At 40.0% G+C, this 23,372-nt stretch overlaps 1 protein-coding gene across 3 annotated transcripts; it reads right to left on the reverse strand.

Moving 5' to 3' along the window:
* Positions 1 to 3,230: 3,230 nt before the first annotated feature.
* On the reverse strand, positions 3,231 to 23,204 carry LOC103909641 (5-hydroxytryptamine receptor 3A). Of its 3 annotated transcripts, none has more exons than XM_073937611.1 (10): positions 18,139 to 18,391; positions 17,463 to 17,514; positions 15,185 to 15,357; positions 13,789 to 13,833; positions 13,595 to 13,701; positions 11,747 to 11,916; positions 9,983 to 10,149; positions 9,646 to 9,856; positions 6,092 to 6,283; positions 3,231 to 3,807 (listed from the first exon to the last, which is right to left on the reverse strand). In XM_073937611.1, exons 1-10 carry the CDS (start codon positions 18,166 to 18,168, stop codon positions 3,509 to 3,511), a joined length of 1,446 nt encoding a protein of 481 aa, XP_073793712.1. In that variant the 5' UTR covers positions 18,169 to 18,391; the 3' UTR covers positions 3,231 to 3,508. The 3 variants fall into 3 exon arrangements, with proteins under 3 accessions (XP_073793712.1, XP_073793713.1, XP_073793715.1); XM_073937612.1 differs by lacking the exon at positions 18,139 to 18,391 and adding an exon at positions 22,422 to 23,204 and having other exon boundaries at positions 3,246 to 3,807; XM_073937614.1 differs by lacking the exons at positions 13,595 to 13,701; positions 13,789 to 13,833; positions 15,185 to 15,357; positions 17,463 to 17,514; positions 18,139 to 18,391 and adding an exon at positions 12,018 to 12,361 and having other exon boundaries at positions 3,246 to 3,807.
* Positions 23,205 to 23,372: the final 168 nt, after the last annotated feature.

Raw genomic sequence — 23,372 nt, forward strand, 5'->3', positions numbered from 1 at the left:
AGCCATGTACATAGTAATCAGCCTCATGTCTCTATCATTTACAGGAACTCATAATCAATGGGTTCTGTTCTGGGGTGGTTGACTTACTGCTGATTTCCCTGCTGTACATGGCAGGTGTGTAGAGTTCTGCGAAGAACAGAACCATCCTGCCAACAATAACTGCATGTGCAGTATTTAACACAGGCTTATTGTGGATACATACCCCTGTATACACTTCTGGAGAGCGTGAATTAGGTAGCCAGAGTTTCGTACGGCTGTATTTTGTCTTTAAATAAATGCTATGGGACGGTATGACGCCACAGATAGCTTTTGTTCCTTTTCGTGCTACCTTACCTCCGTGTGGACAGCTTTTTTGCTGTTACCAGTTTGCCCAGTGGCTCACTGCGTACATTAGCAGACTTGGGAGGCAGGGAGGAGTTTCCCGCGTGAATGGCACTTGTGAGACAAATTTGAGATCTAAAAAAGCAATCACAGCAAGCTCTTGTGGCTTTGCGAAAACAAAAACAGCAAGAAACCGTACCTACTGGGATGTATTTCGTGCTCTCCAGAAATGTATATAGGGGTACATATCCACAATGAGCCTAGGTTGGCAATATAACTATATATATTTGATGAAAGTGATCCTGACAGAAATATACAATCAGTCAATCACTGCATGTAGAAGTGGTCAAGATGACCTGCTAAAGTTCAAACTGAGCATCAGAATGAAGAAACAGATCATATAAGTCTTATAAGATAAATCTGGCCTTAAAGGATGAAACTCAATGAACACATTGTGGTGGCTATTGGAGCTGTGAGATCCTTAATTACTTGTTAGTACATCATTGTTTGTTAATTAGAGTATTAATTACCACATTAGTTTCTCCTTAATTGAACCATCATAAACTCATGAGCTGTTAATGTATAATTATATCATGACTTTACTTGGAGGGGCGCATCATCATTAACCCATTCTTAACTACTCATAAACTCCTTATGTACGTCCGTCCAGTGCGTTTACACTGAATAACAGAAAAGTGTTTAGTCAACATGAACAGATTAAACACAGGAGTTCATGAGTAGTTAAGAAGGAGTTAATAATGAAGTGCCCCTTCAAGTAAAGTCATGGCATAATTACATTATTGGGTCATGAGTTCATGTTGGCTATATTTACCTTAAACCTAAGTGTTAATTAATAAATTAACAACATGTACTAATAAGTAATCAAGGTAGCTGTTATATACACATGAACTCTTATGCCGAGTTCAGACTGCATGATTTTTGAAGTATTCGTGTCACCAGTGTTTTCACACTGCATGATTATCTGGGCTAGGGTTTTGTCGCTGCTTTGTTTACACTGCAAGATAGATCGGCGACAGGGGCTTTCACATTGCATGACTTTACAACAGGAAGAATCGCCAACAACTTAGTCCAAACTACGTCTTACAGCGTAAAACACACAGTATATCTTTTGTTATTAACTACATAACGAGAAAAAAGCCTTTAATAGGGTAGAAAATGTACATATTTGCTCACCTGGGTTTGAAGGGAATCAGCAAAAAAGAAAATTTTTCTTTTTAAAATTTTTCCTTAATTATGTTAAACAGAGCAAGGTAATTTTCACAGCGTGTCTGATCATATTTTTTTCTGGAGAAAGTCTTCTTTGTTTTATTTCGGCTAGAGTAAACGCAGTTTTAAATTTAAATTTTAATTATTAGCCACTTTAAGCTATAATTTTTTTCGATAGTCTACAGAAAAAACATCGTTATACAATAACTTGCCTAATTACCCTAACCTGCCTAGTTAACCTAATTAACCTAGCTGGACAGAAGTGTCTTTAAAAATATCTAGTCAAATATTATTTACTGTTATCACAGCAAAGATAAAATAAATCAGTTCTAAAAATATATGTTATTAAAGAGAGTTATTATGTTTTATGTTTATGTATTATTATGTTTAGAAATGTGTTGAAAATCTTCTGTTCGTTAAACAGAAATTGGGGAAAAATAATCAGGGGGGGGGGGTAATAATTCTGAATTAAACTGTATATATGCTGTTTTTACAGTTCTATTTTGGTGCACAAAAGCGTTCTTGGAGCTTTGTATGATTATACCAATGAAGTCACATGGACATTTTGGATGATGAGAGAGCTCCAGAATTCCGTCTATCTTCATTTGAGCTCAGCTGGATTCAGATCAGGTGACTGACTTGGCCATTGCATACCATTCCACTTATTTCCCTTTAAAAACTCTTTGGTTGCTTTTCAGTATGCTTTGGGTCATTCTTCGTCTGCACTGTGAAGCGCCGTCCAATGAGTTCTGATGTATTTGGCTGAATATGAGCAGAAAATATCGCCTGAAACACTCAGAATTCATCCTGCTGCTTTTGTCGGCCGTCACATCATCAATTAATACAGGAGAACCAGTTCCATTGACAGCCATACATGCCCACGCCATGTCACTACTACCACCATGCTTCACTGCTTAGGATCATGAGCAGTTCCTTTCCCATACTCTTCTCTTCCCATCACACTGGTGCTGGTTGATCTTGATCTCATCTGTTCTTAGGACGTTGTTCCAGCACTGTGAAGGCGTTTCTAGGACTCTAGTCTGGCCTTCCTGTTTTTGAGGCTCACCAATGGTTTACATCTTGTGGTGAACTCTCTGTATTCACTCTGGTGTAGTCTTCTCTTGATTGTTGACTCTGACACACATACACCTTTCTCCCGGAGAGTGTTCTTGATCTGGCCAACTGTTGTGATGGGAATTTTCTTCACCTGGGAAAGAATTCTTCAGTCGTCCACCACATTTGTGTCCGTGGTCTTCCAGGTCTTTAGGTGTTGCTGAGCTCACTGGTGCGCTCTTTCGTTTTAAGAATACTCCACAGTTGTTTTGGCCACGGCTGATCTCTTTGCTATCTCTCTGATGGGTTTGTCTTGATTTTTCTGCCTAATGACGGCTTGCTTAACTGATAGTGACAGCTCTTTGGATCTCATCTTGAGAGTTGACAGTAGCAGATTCCAAAAGCAAATAGCACACTTGAATTGAACTCTGGACCTATATCTGCTCATTGTAATTGCGATAATGAGGGAATAACACACATACAGCCATGGAACAGCTTAGAAGCCAATTGTCCAATTACTTTTGGTCCCTTAACAAGTGGGAGGCACATATGCAAACTGTTGTAATTCTTACAGCGTTCACCTGATTTGGATGTAAATACCTTCAAATTGAAGCTGACAGTCTGCAGTTAAAACACATCTTATTCATTTAATTTAAAATTTATTGTGTTAGTGTACAGAGCCAAAAATCCTAGAATTGTGTGGATGTCCAAATATTTATGGACCTAACTGTATATACACACACTCTCTAAATAAGATACATTTATGTAAAATGGCATCATCATATACAGTATAATATAACACCACAAAATGTTCCCTAATGAATCACTATTACATTAAATCTTCAATATTACAGGCTATTTCTTTTCCTGAACACTCACCGGCGCTAATTTGCATGTAAATGTTTGTTTATATCAAGGATGCAGTTTTTTGGTACCAGTGAATCCAGTAGACTACAATGGTGAAGAAACTGACTGAGAGAAAGACAACATAGAAGCTGAAGAGGAGGCGGTCAATGACTTGACCCAGCAGTTCCCACTCGTCCACGATCTCATCAGCTTTCAAATGTTTATCGACCTGCTGGCGGATGGACAGTAACTCGTTTCTAATCCTCCTTAGTTCTTGAAGAGCGGGAGAGGTCTTGAGGAGATCTTCGCCTTGAAGGGTTTCAGCCACCGAGTAACATGGTCTGGGTTCGGATCTGAGCTCTACAGATTAAAAAGGTGTTATATTCATTTCGTCTTTACACAGTAACTTCAATTAACCCTCGTGTGCTGTTAGGGATGTTTTCCACCCTGGGAATCTTGAGTCTTAATTTGGCCACAACTTTTTCCCAGTTTAAGCAAATGGAATGATTTTTGCTGACAAATCTTATTTTGATGTACATTTTAGGGAGATACTTTAAAAATATTCATAAATAATTTATGGGCAAGTTGACCCTTTCGTTATGTTGGGGGCTGTTTTTGCCCCATTGATTTCCAAAAATGTCATTATAATGGAAGTCAATGGGGCAAAAATAGCCCCAAATATAATGAAAGGGCAGTCAATTTGAACAATACACAAGGGTTAAAGGATTAGTTTACTCAAAAAAGAAAATTATGTTATTAATTACTCGCCCTTATGTTATTCCAATACCTTGAGATCTTCGTTCATCTCCAGAACACAGATTAAGTTATTTTAGATGAAATCCTGGAGCTCTTTCATTCTCCATAGACGGTAATTCAAAGTCCAGAAAAGGAACCAAAAACATTGTTAAAACAGTCTATGTTACTTCGTTGGTTTAACTGGCATCGTGCGAAGCTCCAAGAACACTTTTGTGTGCCAAAAATGTTTTTTTTTTAATTAACTTATATATGCCTATAACTTAGGTGTCAGGCCATGGTGAATGCTTACTACAAATAGTACAATGCAATATCATTAGAGTCAGCGGTGGTCTTCACTTTCGTCCGATGATTAATTATAAGCTACTTTGGCATGCTGTCCCGGGAGAGAGCCCTGAGCTCATAAGATCCTCGAGGGTTCCCGGGGCTCCCTCCCGTTGCAAGGTGAGAGGGGAGTTTGATCTCGAGAACTCCCCTGCTGTAGTAACTAATAAACATAGTGAGGGGAAACCTTTGTGAGGACGGGGAGAGAGTGCAAACTCAGTACAGAAACATCTGCTTGTTTAGTAAAGCCTGGAACCAGAGACGTTCTGGCTGTGAGGCAACAGAGCAAAGCACTGAGACACCGTGTCACCAATCTAGGAAGAAGGAGGAGTAGGGGTGGAAGGGGGGATTCTTTAAAACGAAGATAGAGGTGTGACGTAACCCAGGGTATTTGTAGTAGCTTAGGAGTCGTCTAATTGGTCCATTGAGAATTGGACAATGCGGATCCAGCCGCTAGCAATCATAAGCACGTGTTCCTCTCAAAATTAATTTATAAATAAACCACTTTGTCTGACAAAGTTGTTTTTGAAAGTTTTTTTTTTTTTTTTGGTAAACAAAAGTGTTCCTGGAGCTTTGTATGATTACAATTGAACCAATAAAGTCAATGTTTTACCAACGTTTTTTTTTTTATGGACCATTGCTGTCTATGGATGATGAGAGAGCTCCTGGATTTCATCTAAACTATCTTAGGGTGCCTTATTTAGTTCGATTGAATCGCACTGGAGTTAGTTTTCCCTTTTGGTGCGTTTCGTTTGGGCAGGTGAGAATGCAGCAATCGTACTCGAGGGCGCACCAAAAGCGGGCCAAATAAGCGTACCGAGACCTGCTTGAAGAGGTGGTCTCGGTACGCTTTCAAACAAACCTTGGAGCGGTTCGTTTGTGGTGAGAATATGATTCGTACTAAAACAGATCCAACCGCAAAAAGTACTGCGCCTTTTGGACTAATTCAGCTGCCGTAGGCCGATGCGCTGTGCATTATGGGATATGGAGGAAAAATATTTGTCAGCGCTTTACCAACAGAGAGAGATGGGAAAACATTACCTGATGGATCGTTGGTAATATTTCCGCAAGATGAACATGTCGCAGTTTAGCTAAATTAATTCACGCCTCCTCCTGAAGTGACGAGCCATGCATTAAACACTGTTTTCCAGCCGTGGCCGCGCTTCATTTTCGTAATGTATAGTTTGTCTAAAGCAGGGATACAATCAGCCAGCGCATTTTGTCAGATGACTGCATTTTGATTTGTTTCAACTGGTTCGGACCAAAGCCAGCAGTGTGGTGTGAAAACGACCCAAAGACGGCAGAAGATGCAACAATGTATCATTTATTGCGCTTGGTCCAGACCAAATGAAGCAAACTACAGATGTGAAAGCACCCTTAATTTGAGTTGTGAAGATGAATAAAGGTCTCAAGGTATTGGACCAACATGATGATGAGTATTATTAACCCTTTAAGGTATTAATGCTCAAATAACTGCCTTGACGGATCTTGCATAAATTGGCATAGTTTTTTAAATTAATTATCAAAAACTACAAAGATTTACTCAATTGTGCACGGTAAAACTTACCTTCAGTATTACATTTTTCCTCACTGGGTTTTTTGCTTAAGAAAACTACTTTGGCAAGGTAGTTGAGGAAGAGCACCTTGACCCATCGGGGCAATGGTCCATAGTTAACGGAGCCACACAGAATATTTATGATAAAAATGGTCTCCAGAAGACTGGCCACCATCAGTGCAAAGCATAGAGAGAAAAACACATCTGCAAAGAAATTAGATCAATTTGAATTAGGCATACTATTGTAATTATCCAGCAAATGGTGGCAATATTTTGCAATAGACGAAAATTGTGCTTTAAGGGTGCAGTTCAGTTCTATAGATTTGTTTAGTCTGAAACAAAAATGAAAGTGTTCACACAGGATTTGTAGCCCTAAAAACAATTAAGCTAAAAGAAAAAAGAAAAAAGGTTTGTGGTGTTAGAGCAGTGGTGCTCAACCCCATTCCTGGAGATTGACCTTCCTGCAAAGTTCAGCTCCAACCCTGATCAAACACACCTGAACCAATTAATTAGGACCTGAACACCACTTGATAATTACAGGCAGGTGTGTTTGAAATGGATTGCAACTGAAATCTGCAGGAAGGTCGATCTCCAGGAACAGGGTTGGTCATGCCTGTGTTAGAGTAACAGAAAGGTATTTTGAAATCAGTGTAGAATTACAATTGAAGAAAACTACAGGAATAAGGGTGCTTTCACACTTTGTTCAATTGTCTGCACTGAACCCAAGTTTGATTGTCCCCCGTTGCCACTTCTCAGCTGTTTTGTGTTCACACTGTCACCTCCTTCTGAACCCTGGTATACTTGCGTCATCAAGCTGCTGTTTTGTGTACAGCTGTCGATAGGTGTCGGCCATGGAAGCAAAGTTGCCAAAACAAAGAAAAGTCGTTCTGTTTTGACTGAATCTTTTGATTTTGTGACCAAAACCAAAATAGAGAGAGCCACTTGCATCTATCTGTTGCAAAAAAATATAAAAACATTCAGAACATCACGCGATCACGTATTTAGTGAAGACAAGCAGAAATTATCACTGTTTGCACTGGATCAGTCCCACTTGACGCCAAGGTAGGCGACATACACACATGAATGAACATTATGATAACTAAAGTTTGTTGTACAGTTGGCAAGACCTCTTTTAGGTGGACTTGGGTACGGTTCATGGGTGCGCACCCGAGTTCAGAAGACAACATTTACACTAGCTAAAAATACCATACTCTGACTTCAAATGAACCCGGGTACGGACCAAAAGTGCTAGTGTAAAAGCACCCTAAAATGGATGCTGAGTGTTTGTTATCAGTAAAGTCCATGGCTGGCAAAGCCAGAGGCAAACTAGGCGCAATAGTACTTAGGGCTCTTCACTTCACAACATCTCCCCTCCTGGCACTTTAATTCCATCCATGAAACCCCCTCTAGCACTTCACTTTCGTGCCCGCAACAAACATCCCCCCAATTTACTTTCGTCAGCGCTAGTTGAGCTAGCTCCGGCCCTGATCTAAGATCAGGGAACGTTCTGATAAAGGTTACAACAAAAATATTCGATGGCTTAGAAGTGCTGACAAAATGGGAATTGATGGTAAATTAATATTTTCTTAAGCATTATGATAATTTTTATCTGATGGTTGGTGAAGCCATTGCAATTTGTATGCCGTGTATTAATAAACAATATATTGGCTGATGTATTAGTATTGGCCAAAACCATTTTTTTTTATTTGTAAGAGGAATTCACAATTTCAGTTTGTAAATGATTTTGGGAAAAGATATATTTAGAAGTTTTCTGCAGTAGTTCACTTTTTTTGTACTCAGAAACATTTGTATAAAAATGTATATTTATTGATTTCTATATTGGTTATCTGCTTCCAAAATATGAAGTGTTATCATTTACTAGCATGAGTCTAAATTTACAAATGGGTGAATCTCTGGTATCTTGTGGTCCTATTCATATCAATTCCGCAAGACTCAGCACAGTTGTCTAACAGTGCCTGGAATGGATTATAAAGAATCATGCGGTGCTATATTCTTAAATGGAAATACAAATGTAAGTGTACCTGAACTGTTCTTAGGCCCAGTTTACACTAGTGCGTTTTAGTTTTAAAATGGCGTTTTATATCAAAAACAATCCGCGTCCACACTAGCGTTTCTAAACATATCTCCGTCCACACGACGCCACCAAAAACGTATATCACGTGACCATTCGCGCACTCTGGGCATGCACGTTCTAGTATGAACAGGAAGAATGTGTCTCGCTCGGCATTTGGTTATTGTTAGTCAACAAACGCCGGTTGAACAATGAACGCGATGGCAAAGAAAGCAAGAGAGGTATTTTTGTGGACAGACGATGAACTCGAGTTGTTACTAAACGTAACAAATGAATGACTGCACAATGGCGCCTAAAACAGACAATAGTGCAAACAACGCTCCCATTTCTGTGTCCATGATGTTGTTTACATTGAAGGCTGGTCTGCTGTCTTCCAGTAGCGTTAAAACCATGAGTTATAGTCATGTGATAGGGGCTTGACAAGTAAGGGGAGGATATGCAATCAACAAAAGCCCCAATCAGGCAGCGAATCTCAGCAGCCACGCCTCTGTTTTTTAGATGTCTCCGTTTTCCCTCATCCACACTGAGACGGAGCAGCAGCGTTTTAAGAATGAAAACAGCTTCTCCAGAGTTTCCAAAACGCTCCGTTTTCGGCGCTCAAAAACTCCGGCGTAGTGTGGATGGCTGGCGTAACCGTAGCAAAACGTATGCGTTTTCAAACTAAAACGCATTAGTATAAAAGGGGCCTTAGTGTGCTTTCACACGTAGTTCGATGGTCTGAACCCAAGTTTAATTGTCCCCCCTTGCCACCTCCTTGTCTGGTTGTTGTTCACATTGTCTTTTTTCCTTCTGAACCCTGGTACACTTGCGTCATTAAGCTGTTGATGTGTGTACAGCTGTTGCTCGGTGACAGCCACAAAAGCGAAGATACCAAAATGGATACACGTACGCATGTCACAATCGCTCTGCTTTTACTGAATCTGTTGATTCTGTTACCAGAACCAAAACACAGAAAGCCACTTGTGTCAATCTGCCGCAAATATATAAACGATGTTCACATGACATCACACAATGTCTGCAGCAAACTTTATCACTGTGTTTGCAATGGGTCAATCTTGCTTGTTGCCAAGGTAGGTGATACACAGACATACACAAGTGAACGTTATGTAAACTAAAGTTTGTTGTACAGTTGATGGCTCACCTCTGTTATTTGGTATGATTCCATTCATATCAGAAATCTATCATACCAGAGTTTACACGAACTGTACCCCAGATCACCTCTTTCAGGCAGACTCGGGTACAGTTCACGGGTGTGCACCACAGTTCAGAAGACATTATTCACACTAGCTAAATGTACCATTCTCTCAAATCAAAAACAAACCTGTCTGCGGAACAAAAGTACTAGTGTGAAAGCACCCTTAGACAGTCTGATAATCAAAATGTGGCTCCAAGGCATAAGATGCACTGTTGGTCATTTTTCATTCATGTTTGTCTGCAATTATCATAATTTTTTGTGAAGGGCATCTATACAAACTTATGAGAGGTAAGGTGTTTCCTGTGACGGGAAGCATGTCGTTCATTAGCAGCAGGAAGACAGTGTAACCCAAGATGAGGGTCATTTTGAAGGCAGATCGATCCACATGTTGGGGCGGCAGAAGAAAGCTGAACAGATCTAGAGCAATGAGGAAGCAGCTGGGAATCAGGAGGTTCACCACGTACATGGTGGGTCGACGCCTGAGAGCAATCTGATAGAATAAAAAATAAGGCAATTCATGTGACTTACTTCAAATTAAATAGTCATTTTAAAATGCATGATTATTCCAATCTACCCTTATCAAAGTTCTACAACTGAAACGGATGCGTTTTCATACATAGTAAATGAGTGTGTCGAAAGTATTGTTCAGGTCTTCGGGAGGTATGAATGGTTTTTCAGCAAGCAGATTGACTAGCTCCCATTCTCCTTTTGTCTTCATCACTGCCAGGGAATTTGCAAGAGTCACCTCCACTTCTTCAAAAAACAACATCTGAATGTCGGACGCTGTGGAGAAGACGAAACCAACAAGAGATGACTGAACACAAATACAGGTAAAGAGGGGGGTATCATGCCTGTTTTGCCCAATCCCATTTTCATCTTGAAGCCTGGGGCACACCAAGCCAATGCCAAAGTACAGGTAAACTGTAGATGAAAACCAACTGCTTTGCATGGGCTGCCTATGGACACATCTAGACCAAAAATCTGCCCATAAACACACCAAACAAAAGACAGCAAACTAAAACGAGAGCTTGCATTTTGTGCCTCCCGTATTTCAGACCCATCTCCCGTTTTGTTCTCCCCACCCCACCCCACCCCCCACTCCTTTTGGCACAGTCCCTGGATTGCCAACCTTAAAAGTACAGACCAGGGACCCCACTCTTTAGTTCCCAACCCCCCCTCCCGCTCTTCAGTTTGGGACCCCCCACTACCCCAGTCTTCAGTTCGCGATTCCTCCATCACCCCCCTCCCCCCCAAAATGTTGGCAGGTATGATGAGAAGATGTACCTCTCCGTACCTGCAGGTGGTAGTAATCTGTTTTATCTTTCCCAAAGGGAAACAGAAACTTATGATGCACACATGCAAGTACCATTTTCACAGTACTTCTTGCTTATATTGGGACTCCATGTCCCAATATAAGGGAGGCCAGCTAGTGAAGTGCTCTGCAGGTAAACCTCACTCCTCTGACCTCTAAAGGCACTCTAGTGAATGCTATTCTAGATGCTAAAAGCCATGGTCTTTAGCCTCCTTGTTAGAGCAACCAACTCCCACACAAAGAATCACCAGTTCGGTCATAGCTCAGACCGGGTTGGGTGCTGTTGGACCGGTGGGTTACACGTGGGGGCTTGTCCAGGATGGGAGTTTGATTTAAAGGGGTGAGTGTAACAGAGGCCAACTAGCGAAGTGGTAGGCAGGTAAAACCTCACTCCTCTGACCTCTAAAATTGCTCTAGTGACGGACGCTAGAGGCGATTCCCATACAAAGAATCACCGGTTCGATTCCAGCTCAGACCTGATTGTGTGCAGTAGGACCCAGTGGGTTACACAAATATAAACTAATATCTTTCTATTATTTACAGAAATTGGGCCATGTTGAGTTCAGCCAACTTGATTCGTGAGTTAGACAAGAGATGTCGTGTAGAACAAACTGAACAAACTAGGCAGATCAACGCTGACTGATAGCTCATTGCTTGCTAATGGCATCAGCTTGGTGTGTTTCAGCATTTAGGTACCTATTCAGTATTCCTCTATTCGTCTTGTCTCCATCTTTAGTTATTTAACAAATATAACAGAAAGCTACAGCTTTGTGAATCTATCTGGAAAAAGCAGAGCGCCTGAAGGTGGTCAGGTTTACCAAGCCAACACTGTAAATCGCATGGGGAAACTTTATAGTGTTAATGACATTAGCAGGAGCCATGTTCTGAAACTATTACTAACCCAAAAATCAATGATTTTGACAAAGATCAAGTGAATCTTGTTTAAGCATTTGGCCAGTGATTTGTATTCGAATCCTGCTCTTTAACAATGTAAATAACTCTAAATGCAGAAATGTCATGAGACCCCCCTTTGAAAGGTAATTGTGCTTCTCAGTCAAGCCAACTTACCAAAGAGCTTGTATGAATTAAAGGTGAATGTGCAGTTCTGAATGTCAAATGGAAAGGTGTAGATGTCCATAATGCAGGAGCTGATCACATGAGTTGGACGATCATCCATTACCATGCCGTTATGCTGGACATAGAGGTAATATGTGACTGGGGCTTTATTTTCATCCATGCTAAAAAGCAAAGTACACAATTAGAGAAGGGTTGCACAGTGGGTAAACATTATACACATTTGTTTTCATTAAGAGTTAGCCCTCGTGTACGCATTGCAGACCTTTATGTCTGATTCTGTCTGAAATCAGTATCTCATCTCTTTAGAAATAATTCACTGTTTTCCTGGGGAGAGTAAAAATTGACAGGCGAGTCACATAGCTGAAATTGAAAAACTTGTCGAAGATGTTGAGGCAGAGTTTGCGAAGGGTCAATTTCCTCGAGCAATTGGCAGTGTTTTGGCTATTTTTGAAAGGGAGGCACGTGTTGTTCAGGATACAAAACACAGCCTTGGTAATGTACATCAATCACCACCACTGGATGTCTCAGCTACTCGTCTGGAGTCAACACATGGCTCCAATCACTATGTGACATTCACATGCCTACTTGGCAAAATCACACCCAACTGAATGCCTACACCTTTGGTGGTGCTTATATGCTCATACTAGATCAAGGCTGACCAATCTCGTTACTGCAAGTCCGGTGCCCTACAGGTTTTAGCCCCAACTTGCCTCAACACACCTGCCTGCTAACCCTAATGATAAAAAACAGACCAGGCTGGTTTTAGAGGGGTTCTGGCCAATTAAAGGCTGGTTTCCAGCCTGGTCTTAGCTGGTCAGGCTGGGAGATGACCAGCTAAAACCAGCTTGATAAGCCTAGTCAGGCTGGGAGCCAAGCCAAAACCAGCTATGTCCAGCTTAAACCAGACTGGTCAAGCTGGTTTTAGCTGAATTTAGCTGGTCATTTTCCAGCCTGACCGGCTAAAACCAGCCTAAGTTGGTTTAAGCTGGATTTTTCAGCAGGGAAGTATACCTTCAGGCTGCGTCCAAAACCGCCTACTACTCAGTAGGTACTGCATTTGAATTTAACCGTACTACTCGGCCGTTAGAAAAGTACGTTCTATACAGTATGAATGTAAAAAGTATGAATGGAATTCGGACGTACTACATCCGCCATTTTGTCATGGTCACGTGACCTACCTGCGTCAGTTGCGTCGCTTTACTTCCATTCATAAATTCGCTCGCGGGGCATCATGGGATAGCGCAGCATGCATGGGATGCGCACTCCGGAATCTCGCCGGAAGTAGTAAGTCATCCGGGTACTTCTCGCATACTGATTTTCGAATTCTTTGAATTCGGACATACTACTCGGCTCGCATACTGATTTTGGCGTACTATATAGTATGGAAGTATGCGGTTTCGGACGCAGCCATAGCCTTTGATTAGCTTGTACAGGTGTGTTTAATTAGGGTTGGAGCTAAAATATGCAGGACACCGGACCTACAGGAAAAAGTTTGGTGATTGTTGTACTAGTTGCTTGTCTACATCTCTCTAAGTACTTAGATTCAGTGTCTGGGAGTGACCACTTGTCAATTTGACCTCTTTCAGTAAACAAGTGTAACTGAGGCATTCTGTTAGCTGTTTTTTTTATTGTATGGCTTAATGCAATGCTTTTATTAGTGAACAATATTTAAAGCATATATGCTAATGCTAAATTACTAATAGTAATAATATTAAAAATGATTTTGGTACCACAGCGAAAACAACTGTAACTGAAATTGTAACACTTGATACTGACAAATGAAATCTGGTGTGCCACCGGTGTAAATAACATATAATAACTTGTAAGCTTTTAACTCACAATTCATTAATCACAATATCAGGCATCCACAGTTGTTTTCTAGGCAATGAGATTCTGTCGGTTCCACATTCTTCGGGATCCCAACTCAATCCTTCAATATTCCAGAACTACAAAGACAAAACATTGTTAAATTATTTTCAGCAGCATGAAAATGTAACGAACGATGCTTGAAAGAGGAGTTGCAAAAGACTTACTAAGTACACCCAAATGAACGACTCAAATGTTTGCGCTTTTTCATCCTAGTAGAGTAAATATGACAATGTTTTATCTTACAAATGCTCATTAACATATTAAAGTTCAACATCAGCGAGGGCTGATTGGTTGCACTTTAAATTAAATAGAATAATTCATTCAGTCATTTTCCTTTGGCTTAGTCCCTTATTTATCAGGAATCCCCAAAGCGGAATAAACCCGCAACTATTACGTCATTTATTTTACGCAGCGGATGCCATTCTAGCCACAACCCAGTGCTGGGAAACACCATACACACTTAAATTCTCACACATACACTATGGCCAATTTAGTTTATCCAATTCACCTGGCCCACATGTGTTTGGACTTTGGCGGAAACTGGAGCACCCGGTGGAAACCCATGCCAACACTGAGAGAACATGCAAACTCCACACAAAAATGCCAACTGGCCCAGCCAGGACTCAAACCAGTGAATTTCTTGCTATGAGGTGACAGTGTGCTGCCCTAAATAGAATATACAGTATATAATGCAAGTAATTTAATCTGAACAGATTTTTAGGGGTTCCACAGGGTTCAGTTTTTGGCCCCTTCAGCTTCTTGAAAAAGACTCTTCTTCCACTCTTATTTCGAGAGTTCACACTTTGATATTGCTTGATAATAATAGCAGGTTTACATGCTGTCCCTGGAGAGAACCCTGAGCTGGATAATTGAGCCCAGGGCTCCCTCCTGGTCAATGAGCATGTAAAGGGGTCTGAGATTAGGTAGTTCTCGAGAGCTCCCCCTGGTAAAGGAGGAAAGGATAAGATGGGGGGGTTCTTCAAAAAACGAAGATGAGAGAGTAACGCTTGTCGGGCTATTTATAGTGAGTTTGGAATGATCTGATTGGCTTACTAACGTTTACAGATGAGAGACCAGCCGCGATCAATCATATCACGTGCTCCTCTCGATTTTAGTTTGTGAAACTTCACTTAATCTTGCAAGACTCACACTTTAATCTAAAGTTCACACATAAGTGATGGATTGAGGCGACGCAGTGGCGCAGTAGGTAGTGCTGTCGCCTCACAGCAAGAAGGTCACTGGTTTGAGCCTCAACTGGGTCAGTTGGCGTTTCTGTGTGGAGTTTGCATGTTCTCCCTGTGTCCGTGTGGGTACTCCGGTTTCCCCCACAGTCCAAAGACATGCGGTACAGGTAATTTGGGTAGGCTAAATTGTCCGTAGTGTATGAGTGTAAATGATTGTGTCTGGATGTTTTCCAGAGATGGGTTGCGGCTGGAAGGGCATCCATTGTGTAAAAACGCGCTGGATAAGTGGCGACCCCAGATTAATAAAGGGACTAAGCCAACAAGAAAATAAATGAATGAATGTTTGATCTCCATGCTGATGTTAAATTCAACTTACCACATCTAAAATCCCATACAAAGTGAAGCTCAAACTGATATTGGTGGGAGATTTTGGTGAAAGGACTGGCCTCATATCAGTTTTACCAATAATGCTCGCCTTCAGGGCTGATAAAAGAGCATCTGAAGTTGGTTCAGAGCAGTTAATGGGCTCTGTGGGTGTCATTAGTAGTGCTGGAAGAATAAAAGAATACATATTCATAATACAAGTATTTAAAATTGAATAAGGTCATTAAAATTGTGTAGAACACCTTAAAGGCTGGTTTATACTTCTGCGTCGAGTGATCGGCATGATCCATGGCACATGCCTTGCTTGTAGTCGTGCATTTATAATTCTGCGTGCTGTTTGTGTTGCTCTGCAATAACACTTCCAAACGCTAGCTGGCAGTTTTTTCCGAAAACTACCTTAATATACAAAGAGATGAAACTCGAGGAGGGAACCAGACGTGCAACAACTGTAATCAAAGGGTAAACACAAAACAAATGTTTCACAACGTCATGCTAATTTTAGGTTTGATTTAGGACATGATGTCGGGTGACAAAAATACAATATACGTTATTTTGACGTCCAATAACGACATCAAATAATGTTGATATTTGGTTGCTTTTAGGTTGCGTTGAAATGCCCAAATCCAACGTCAAGCCATCATCTTATGCCAATTAATGTTAAATGCTGACATTTATTCGTCAGGTATGGCAAGGTCCTTCACAGGACACGACACTTGTAAACACTCACTCCATCTGGCTTGCAGCTCTCAGCACTGCATTTGCTCATTTGCTACCAAGCCGACCAATCATAGAGCTTACAGTGTTGTTGCACCGTGTAGTTAAGTTTTTTGAGAGGTGCGAGTTAGCATTGGCGAGGGCTATGCAACCACATGAAAGCTGCGCCGGAGGATACACGTCCACTTGATGCAGAAGTATAAACGATAGTAGGTTTTTATGTTCCTCTGTGTCATATTTCTTTGGGTGTTTTGTTTTAAGTAGTTAAAACTTGTGTATTTAGAGGCGGGAACCGGCGGACATGCAACAACTTTTATCATAAGGTAAACACAAAACAAATGTTTCCATCTGGAGCTCCTCCACTGGACTCGACACTTGTAAACACTCGCTCCAATGGGCTCGCTGCCATCTGCGCCACCCACACTTGTCAAGGCTACCAAGACGACCAATCACAGCGCTTGTGCTACGCGTCATCAAAACATGCAGTAACTTTTTTGAGAGGCCCGTGTTAACCACAACTGCGCAAATGTTGCGCCGGACCATATGTGTGTGCTTGATGCAGAAGAATAAATCAGCCTTAACACAGACAATTGTATTTAATGCATTACTAAATGCTCAGCTGCTTACTTAACATATAATATTGTTAATACACGTTGTTTAAGACTCAAAATGTGCTTAGGTTAATTTATGATAACCAAATCCTAATTTATAAATGAAAATGGTCTTTTCCTAAATATGGTTGCAAAAAACGACTAATAAGAATGACATTATTTTATTAATTATAGCTTTTAAAAAGCAACACTGTACAAAACGCTGGGTTCAACACAATTCCTTCATGTTGTTCAAACAGATCGATTAAGTTAACTGAATAGTTTTTACAAATTCGAAAAGGTTTAACTTAAAACAATTTAGTTGTCCAAAAATAAAAAAACTTAGGAATTGTGTTAATTCAGCCTATTTTGAATTTATTAGGTTGAAAAAGCAACAAAAATATACAGTTGAAGTAGAATTATTAGCCCTAATTTTTTTCTCTTTTTTAAATATTTTCCAAATTAGCAAAAACATTTTCACAGCATGTCTGATAATATTTTTTCTTCTGAAGAAAGTCTTATTTGTTTTATTTCGGCTAGAATAAAAGCAGATTTAATTTTTTTAATCACCATTAAAATAAGGACAAATTTATTAGCCTCTTTAAGTTATATTTTTTTCAATAGTCTACAGAACCATTGTTGTACAATAACTTGCCTAATTACCCTATCCTGCCTAGTTAACCTAATTAACCTAGTTAAGCCTTTAAATGTCACTTTAAGCTGTTTAGAAGTGTCTTGAAAAATATTATTTACTGTCATCATGGCGAAGATAAAATAAATCAGTTATTAGAAATTAGTTATTAAAACTATTATGATTAGAAATGTGTTGAAAAAAAGTCTCTCCGTTAAACAGAAATTGGGGAACAAAATAAACAGGGGGGTTAATAATTCTGACTTCAACAGTAAATATAAATGAAAACATATGAATATAAATGAATACAGTGAATATAAGCTGTAATTTCTTACACCCAATGAAGAGGCAGCAGATAATGAGCTTTGGAGGTCTAGCTTCGGCAGCCTGTAATGATGATATATGATTTCATAAATACAGTCATTTGTTGGGTTAGAAATGTTTTCAACATCTAATAGACAGAAATGGGATCATTGTAACTTGAGATTTCACTCTACATGTATCATTACGGAGTAATAAAAAAGACATATTTTTTATATATGCAAATTATTAATATAACCCTATGAATAGACATTTCAATGCAAGGAGTAGTGTTACACTGTGTAAGAATTTAAACAAATTAATCAAAAATAGTGGGTAAAAATAGTACATTATGCGTAGAAAACCATAGTTTTACAATTAATATTGTGCACTGAAGAAAAAAAAGCCTCATTGAATCAACTTAAATTACTTCAACTTCTTACACCTAAAAGAATGAAGTTTTCCCAACTTAATTAATTTCAGAAAACCGTAATAAATTAAGTGGAATCAAATGAATTAATGAAGTTGTAAAAAGCTGAAGTAATTAAGTTATATAATAAATAGTGCTTTAAAAGTGCTTAGTTATCTAATAAACCTGATAATTAAAATTATTTACATGAAGTAGACAGTAAAAATATTATTTCTTTTATGTTGAAACCCTCTTCCCTTTTTATATCCCTTAATATCAGAGATATTTTAAGGTTGCCTTACCTGTGGTGTTGAGAGAAAAGATACAGCCATGTTACAAAATACAAAAACATATCATTAAGCCTCCAGTTTCGTGACTGTGAGTCTGGGATTCAAATAGACTGTCAAACTTTATACCAAATCTAATTTGCCTAGATATTTTTGTGTGTACATGTTGTAAATCCGAGAATCCCAAAACATGCAAAGCAACGCAAAATATGTGGTGGAAATCCCACATTACAAATATGGCGGTTTCTGTGTTGCCTTTTTTCCATATGAAGGGTAGAGGAAATAACTGGAGAGGATTAAGAGTTAATCTATTCCTACTCACATAATAATAAAAGCAATAGTGAAGACTATCTACCTAAAAAAAAAAAAAATAAAATACAAGAAAAAATATTCAAAATTGACCTCTCAATGATAAAAATGTGCAATATATTACTAATAATAATATTAATATATATACTACACATTTAAGGCTGCCTATAATAATCATGATATTTAACAACTTTAATATTGACAGTGTTTAATTGCTTGATTATTAGTAAAAAAACGTTTAAGTGTGCCAAAAATACAAATCAAATCACTTTAGCCATAGAAATACTGCTAATCAAATAAAGTGGTTTTATTTCAGGAATCGCGTCGGATATAATCACATAGTTTCAAGAGTTCGCCCTTGCCGATGATCGATTAAAAAGCTTGTTTGGCATGCTGTCCCGGGAGAGAACCCTGAGCTTGTGAGATCCTCGAGCCCGGGGCTCCCTCCCGCTGCAGGGCTGTTTGAGCTCAGGTAGGTCTCGAGAACTCCCCTACATGATGGTGCGTGCAATTATAAATTAGCTTTTAGAGATTGTATGCTAAATTCATTTCTTATCTATGATGACGATTTGATTTGTCAGTTTATGTTAGTGATGTGACGTTGTGCGCCGAGGCTTCAACGCATGTATCAAAAAAACGATTCGTCACGCAGTGAAGCAGTGTACCGGAGCTTGATTCCTTTTGCCATAATCACGCGATCAATAAAGTCCAAAGCTTCATTTTCGCCTATACCTACGTGACTGCTTCGAATTTTGATTTTAAGGTTTTAACACCCTCATGGGTTAGTAAAGTGTATAGTGAGAGATTATGCGTCGATTACATACATTTCTACTGTTTTAAAGCACTGCACCGGTCCCACACTTCAATAATTACTAAAATACTAAATACATAACTAAAAATAAAATAACTAAAATACAATAGTAATTCATAGAAAAAATGTTTTGAACTATACTAAAGTGTATTAGTATCAACTATCTTTAAAGAAAACCACTACATATCGTAATAAAGTCTTTAACGGATGCCAGCTGGCGAGTGCAGCCCAAAAACATCACACACATAGCCTCCTCCTAGAGCATTCGCCTCCCATACAGGAGGGATATACTTTTGAATACCTTGGATTTTACTACAGTCATCAGTGGTGTAATGTAACATACTTGTGTGTAAAAACTACAGTAGTTGCGTAATTTGTTTATACTGTTGTTATATTACTACATGAAAGAGTTGGTCAGTTGTGAACATTTGACATTATTGCAACAGAGTCCCACACTTTAACCAGAAGAGGTCCTCATCGAGCTCTGAAGCTTCGAGTAACGAACCTTTTTCCGATACAATGAGCCGAGCGCTTCACAGGCTCAGAAAGCTTCATTTCACCATCACTAATTTATGTTACATGTTTTGGTCTGTAGGAGGAAACCGGAGTCCCTGGGGAAAACACACGCAAACACAGGGAGAACATGCAAACTCCACACATAAATGCCGATCTGGCCAGGTAAGGTCTGGGCCAGTGACGTTCTTTTTGTGAGGCAATGATGCTAACCATTGGACCTCCGTGCTGCCCTGATAAGGAAAGGGCAGGAGTAATGGTGGAAGGGGGGATTCTTCAAGACGAAGATGGCTAAGGTAAGATGCTCTGTTTATTTATAGTGATTTAGGAATCATCTGATTGGTGGATCATGCGATAGCTAACAAGGAGCAGCTGTTATCAATCATAATCGCGTGCTCCTCTCGAAATTAGTTTATAAACTTCACTAATAGCAAAGCCATCATAAATAAAAAAAAACAAAAAAAAAAAGACAAGTAAAACTATTTTCATTAGTTTACAAATATGATTGTTGTCTACTCGAAGAAATACGTCAATAGTGCCGCCATTTTAGTACAGGCTAGCGCTCCTTTGAAATAAAGGCAGGACCAAGGTGAAGTGGAGGATTGTGGCCATCAAGAGACAGAGAAATATACACATATATCTATGATCTGGAGTTTTCTCGGTGGTCAGTATGCAAATATTCTTTTAAACTACGAAAATTATCATTTTACAATACTTTTCTAAATCAATGGATATGTGATCGAATAGGAATTGCTGACAAAGAGCGTGTGTTTGTGTGCATGGAAATGTATTATCCTTCCTCCCTATTAAATTTGATCTGATCCCTCTATTGAAACACATCCACTCTCCCGCTTTCACTTCTCATTCTAACGGAGGGAGCAATTCCTTTGTGAATAAATCTTTGTTATGAATGACTCGTTCACTTAGCCGACAATAATACAAGTTTCTGGCAGCGCAGCATCTTGTTGTCATATTTCATAACATTGTTTGCTTATTTTACTCAACAAAACTAGCATAAGCCGAGTGTTTAGTGCAAGTTGGTGCTATTTGCCTTTTGGTCACTGCAGTAAGTGTCTTTATATCATCAAAAGCGTTACTTGTTGAGCACAAGTATAAGTTCGTAACATACAAAAACGTAAAAAATTACATCTTACCTTGGAAATGTTCTGCTTTTGTGATTTGTTTTCTTTGTTTGCTCGTTACTACACCCATAAACAGCGCTTAAGTCCAAAATTTTCCCATTGGCTTTAAGCCTGACTAGTGCGGTTGAATGGCATTTGTTGTAGGAGCACTGTACAAATGTGGCAGTCCAAATGTGATATCTAGTGTATAACTCTATGGTTAATAAAGTTTCCAATAGTAGATAATAGTAAATGCAATAAACAATAACAGAATGAGCAATACTTGTACAGCATTAGTAATCATAGTTTAACATTTACTAATGCATTATTAAAATGCAAAGCTAGTTAGCATTAATTAATGCACCAAGAACTAACAATGAACTGCTTTATTTTTATAGACTAATGTTACAAAGACCAATAAATACTGTAATAAGTGTACTGTTCGTGTTAGAAAATTTATTAAAGAGCCCCTGTTATACATAAATTAGGGTCATATTTCGGTTTTAGGGGGCTCCAACAACAGTCTAATATGCAGGCAAGGTCAAAAAACTCTTTCATTGTCTTATAATCTGCATTTATTTTTACCTAATTATCCCAGCGACTCCTATATCATTCGTTAAGTGATTAATTTCTTCCCAAGCCCCTCCTTAGCGCAAAGCTAATCTGCGCTGATTGGACCAATGACAGCCTGTTGTGATTGGTCGACAGAGTTCAGCACGAGACAGTGAAATGGCCTCCATGGCTTATCAACAACATTGAAGTAATCAGTGTGCAGAGTGTATGTGTGAGCATACCTGCCAACACTCTTGTATTTCCCGGGAGTCTCCCGTATTTCAGACCCATCTCTAGCCAGCCACCCATTTTGTTATTTAAGTGCCCGAAACAGGCTTCATAGTAGTTAATAACACCATAGTACACGGCTCCCACCAGTGTCATCAGGGCCGGCGCATCTATAGAGGCTACCTAGGTGGCTGACTTGGGCAGCAGGATAATGAGGGCAGTGTCCGTGAACCCCCTGGTCCTCACTTTCATCCGCAAACCGGTCACTTTCTTTATCACTTTCAGGTTGAGAGCGCCAGGATCAACGTTCGCCTGGAGTGCCAGTTCAGCTTGCTTCGGCTCTGAGTGTTATTCAGACACCTCATCCCGAACCTAACTCGGTCTCCTGGATTTTCAGCGACAGATGTTGGCAGGTATGTATGTGCAGTTAAACACCAGCATATTGCTCTATTCTTAACCATGACACACATTCAGTATTAATCCACACAGCGGCAAAAGCTGAACTATTTTAATACTTGCCTGCTGCATGTAAGAAGAGTTGACGATGACCATAGATACGACAAACAGCAGTGGAAAGCGAACTCAAAAACACATTTAAATCCTTAAACAAAGTGGCATGTTTTCAACGTGGCATTAGACGTGATATGAGAATATAAAGTTAACCATATAGAGTCAATCGGTTACAAGTAACAAAACACAGTTGAATACATCATTTACAAGCTAGAGAAAACAAGGAGCCAATCATTTTAATCGCACTTACTTACACTTATGAAATGGAGGAAGAAACTGATCCATGTACTGACAGTCCCTTACATCAATAGTCTTTTCTGATCCTTCCTTTAACAAACGGCCAATGAATGCCCGGATGTAAGCGTGTAGATTCCAGACATCCCAAGTGTCCCGCAAATGCATAGAGACTCACGAATGCCCGCAAACTAATGATAGTCTATAATTGATAAATGATAAAGGATAATCTCTTGTAATCCCCCCTCGATCCTTAAATACGTTGCATGCCCCTCTCCACCACATCCTTCCAACTCTTTAGGTACGTCACGCACAACCCACCCCCACCGCTCTTCAGGTACATTGCACGCACACGCCCCCACTGCTGTTTAGATACGTCGCATGCACACGCATAGGGCCGGCGCGTCCATAGAGCCGACCTAGGCGGCCGCCTAGGGCGGCAGTATAGAGAGGGCGGCAACCGCAACATCACCCTTACTACCCGCGTCCTCAATTGTGTCCGCGACACCTCCCTCACCACCCGTGTCCTCAGATATCTTTGCGCAAAGGCGACACCTTCATCAGCACCCGCGTGTCCTCAGTCCGCGCATAGGGCGGCAGAATAAAGGTCCGCGACACCCACGCGTCCTCAATTATAATCGCAAATAGGGCGGCAGAATAGAGAGGGCGGCATCCGCGACACATCCCTCCCTCCCTCAGCAGCCGCGCCTCCTCAGTTATATTCGCACATAGGGTGGCAGAATAGAGGTCCGCGACACCTCACTTCATTTTCATAACCGGTCACTTTCGTTTTCACATCGGGGTTGAGGGCGGCGTGACCATCCTCTGCCTAGAGCGGCAGTTCAGCTTGCGTGCACACGCCCCCACCGCTCTTCAGGCACCCACTCTCCCGCAAATCATCTCTGTATCCCCTGGAATTTAATTTTTCCAACTTGGGATGTGTGTAATGTTCATCAACCATTTAGAATCAA

Source organism: Danio rerio, chromosome 22, assembly GCF_049306965.1.
Source record: "Danio rerio strain Tuebingen ecotype United States chromosome 22, GRCz12tu, whole genome shotgun sequence".
NCBI lineage: Eukaryota > Metazoa > Chordata > Actinopteri > Cypriniformes > Danionidae > Danio > Danio rerio.

Coding starts and splice junctions, on each gene's coding strand:
- LOC103909641 (XM_073937611.1), bottom strand. CDS start 18,168: ATGGCTGTATCTTTTCTCTCAACACCACAG. Junction 15,358..17,462: donor CTGCTGCCTCTTCATTGGGT/GTAAGAAATTAC, acceptor TTATTCTTCCAG/CACTACTAATGACACCCACA. Junction 11,917..13,594: donor GATATTGTGATTAATGAATT/GTGAGTTAAAAG, acceptor TTTGCTTTTTAG/CATGGATGAAAATAAAGCCC.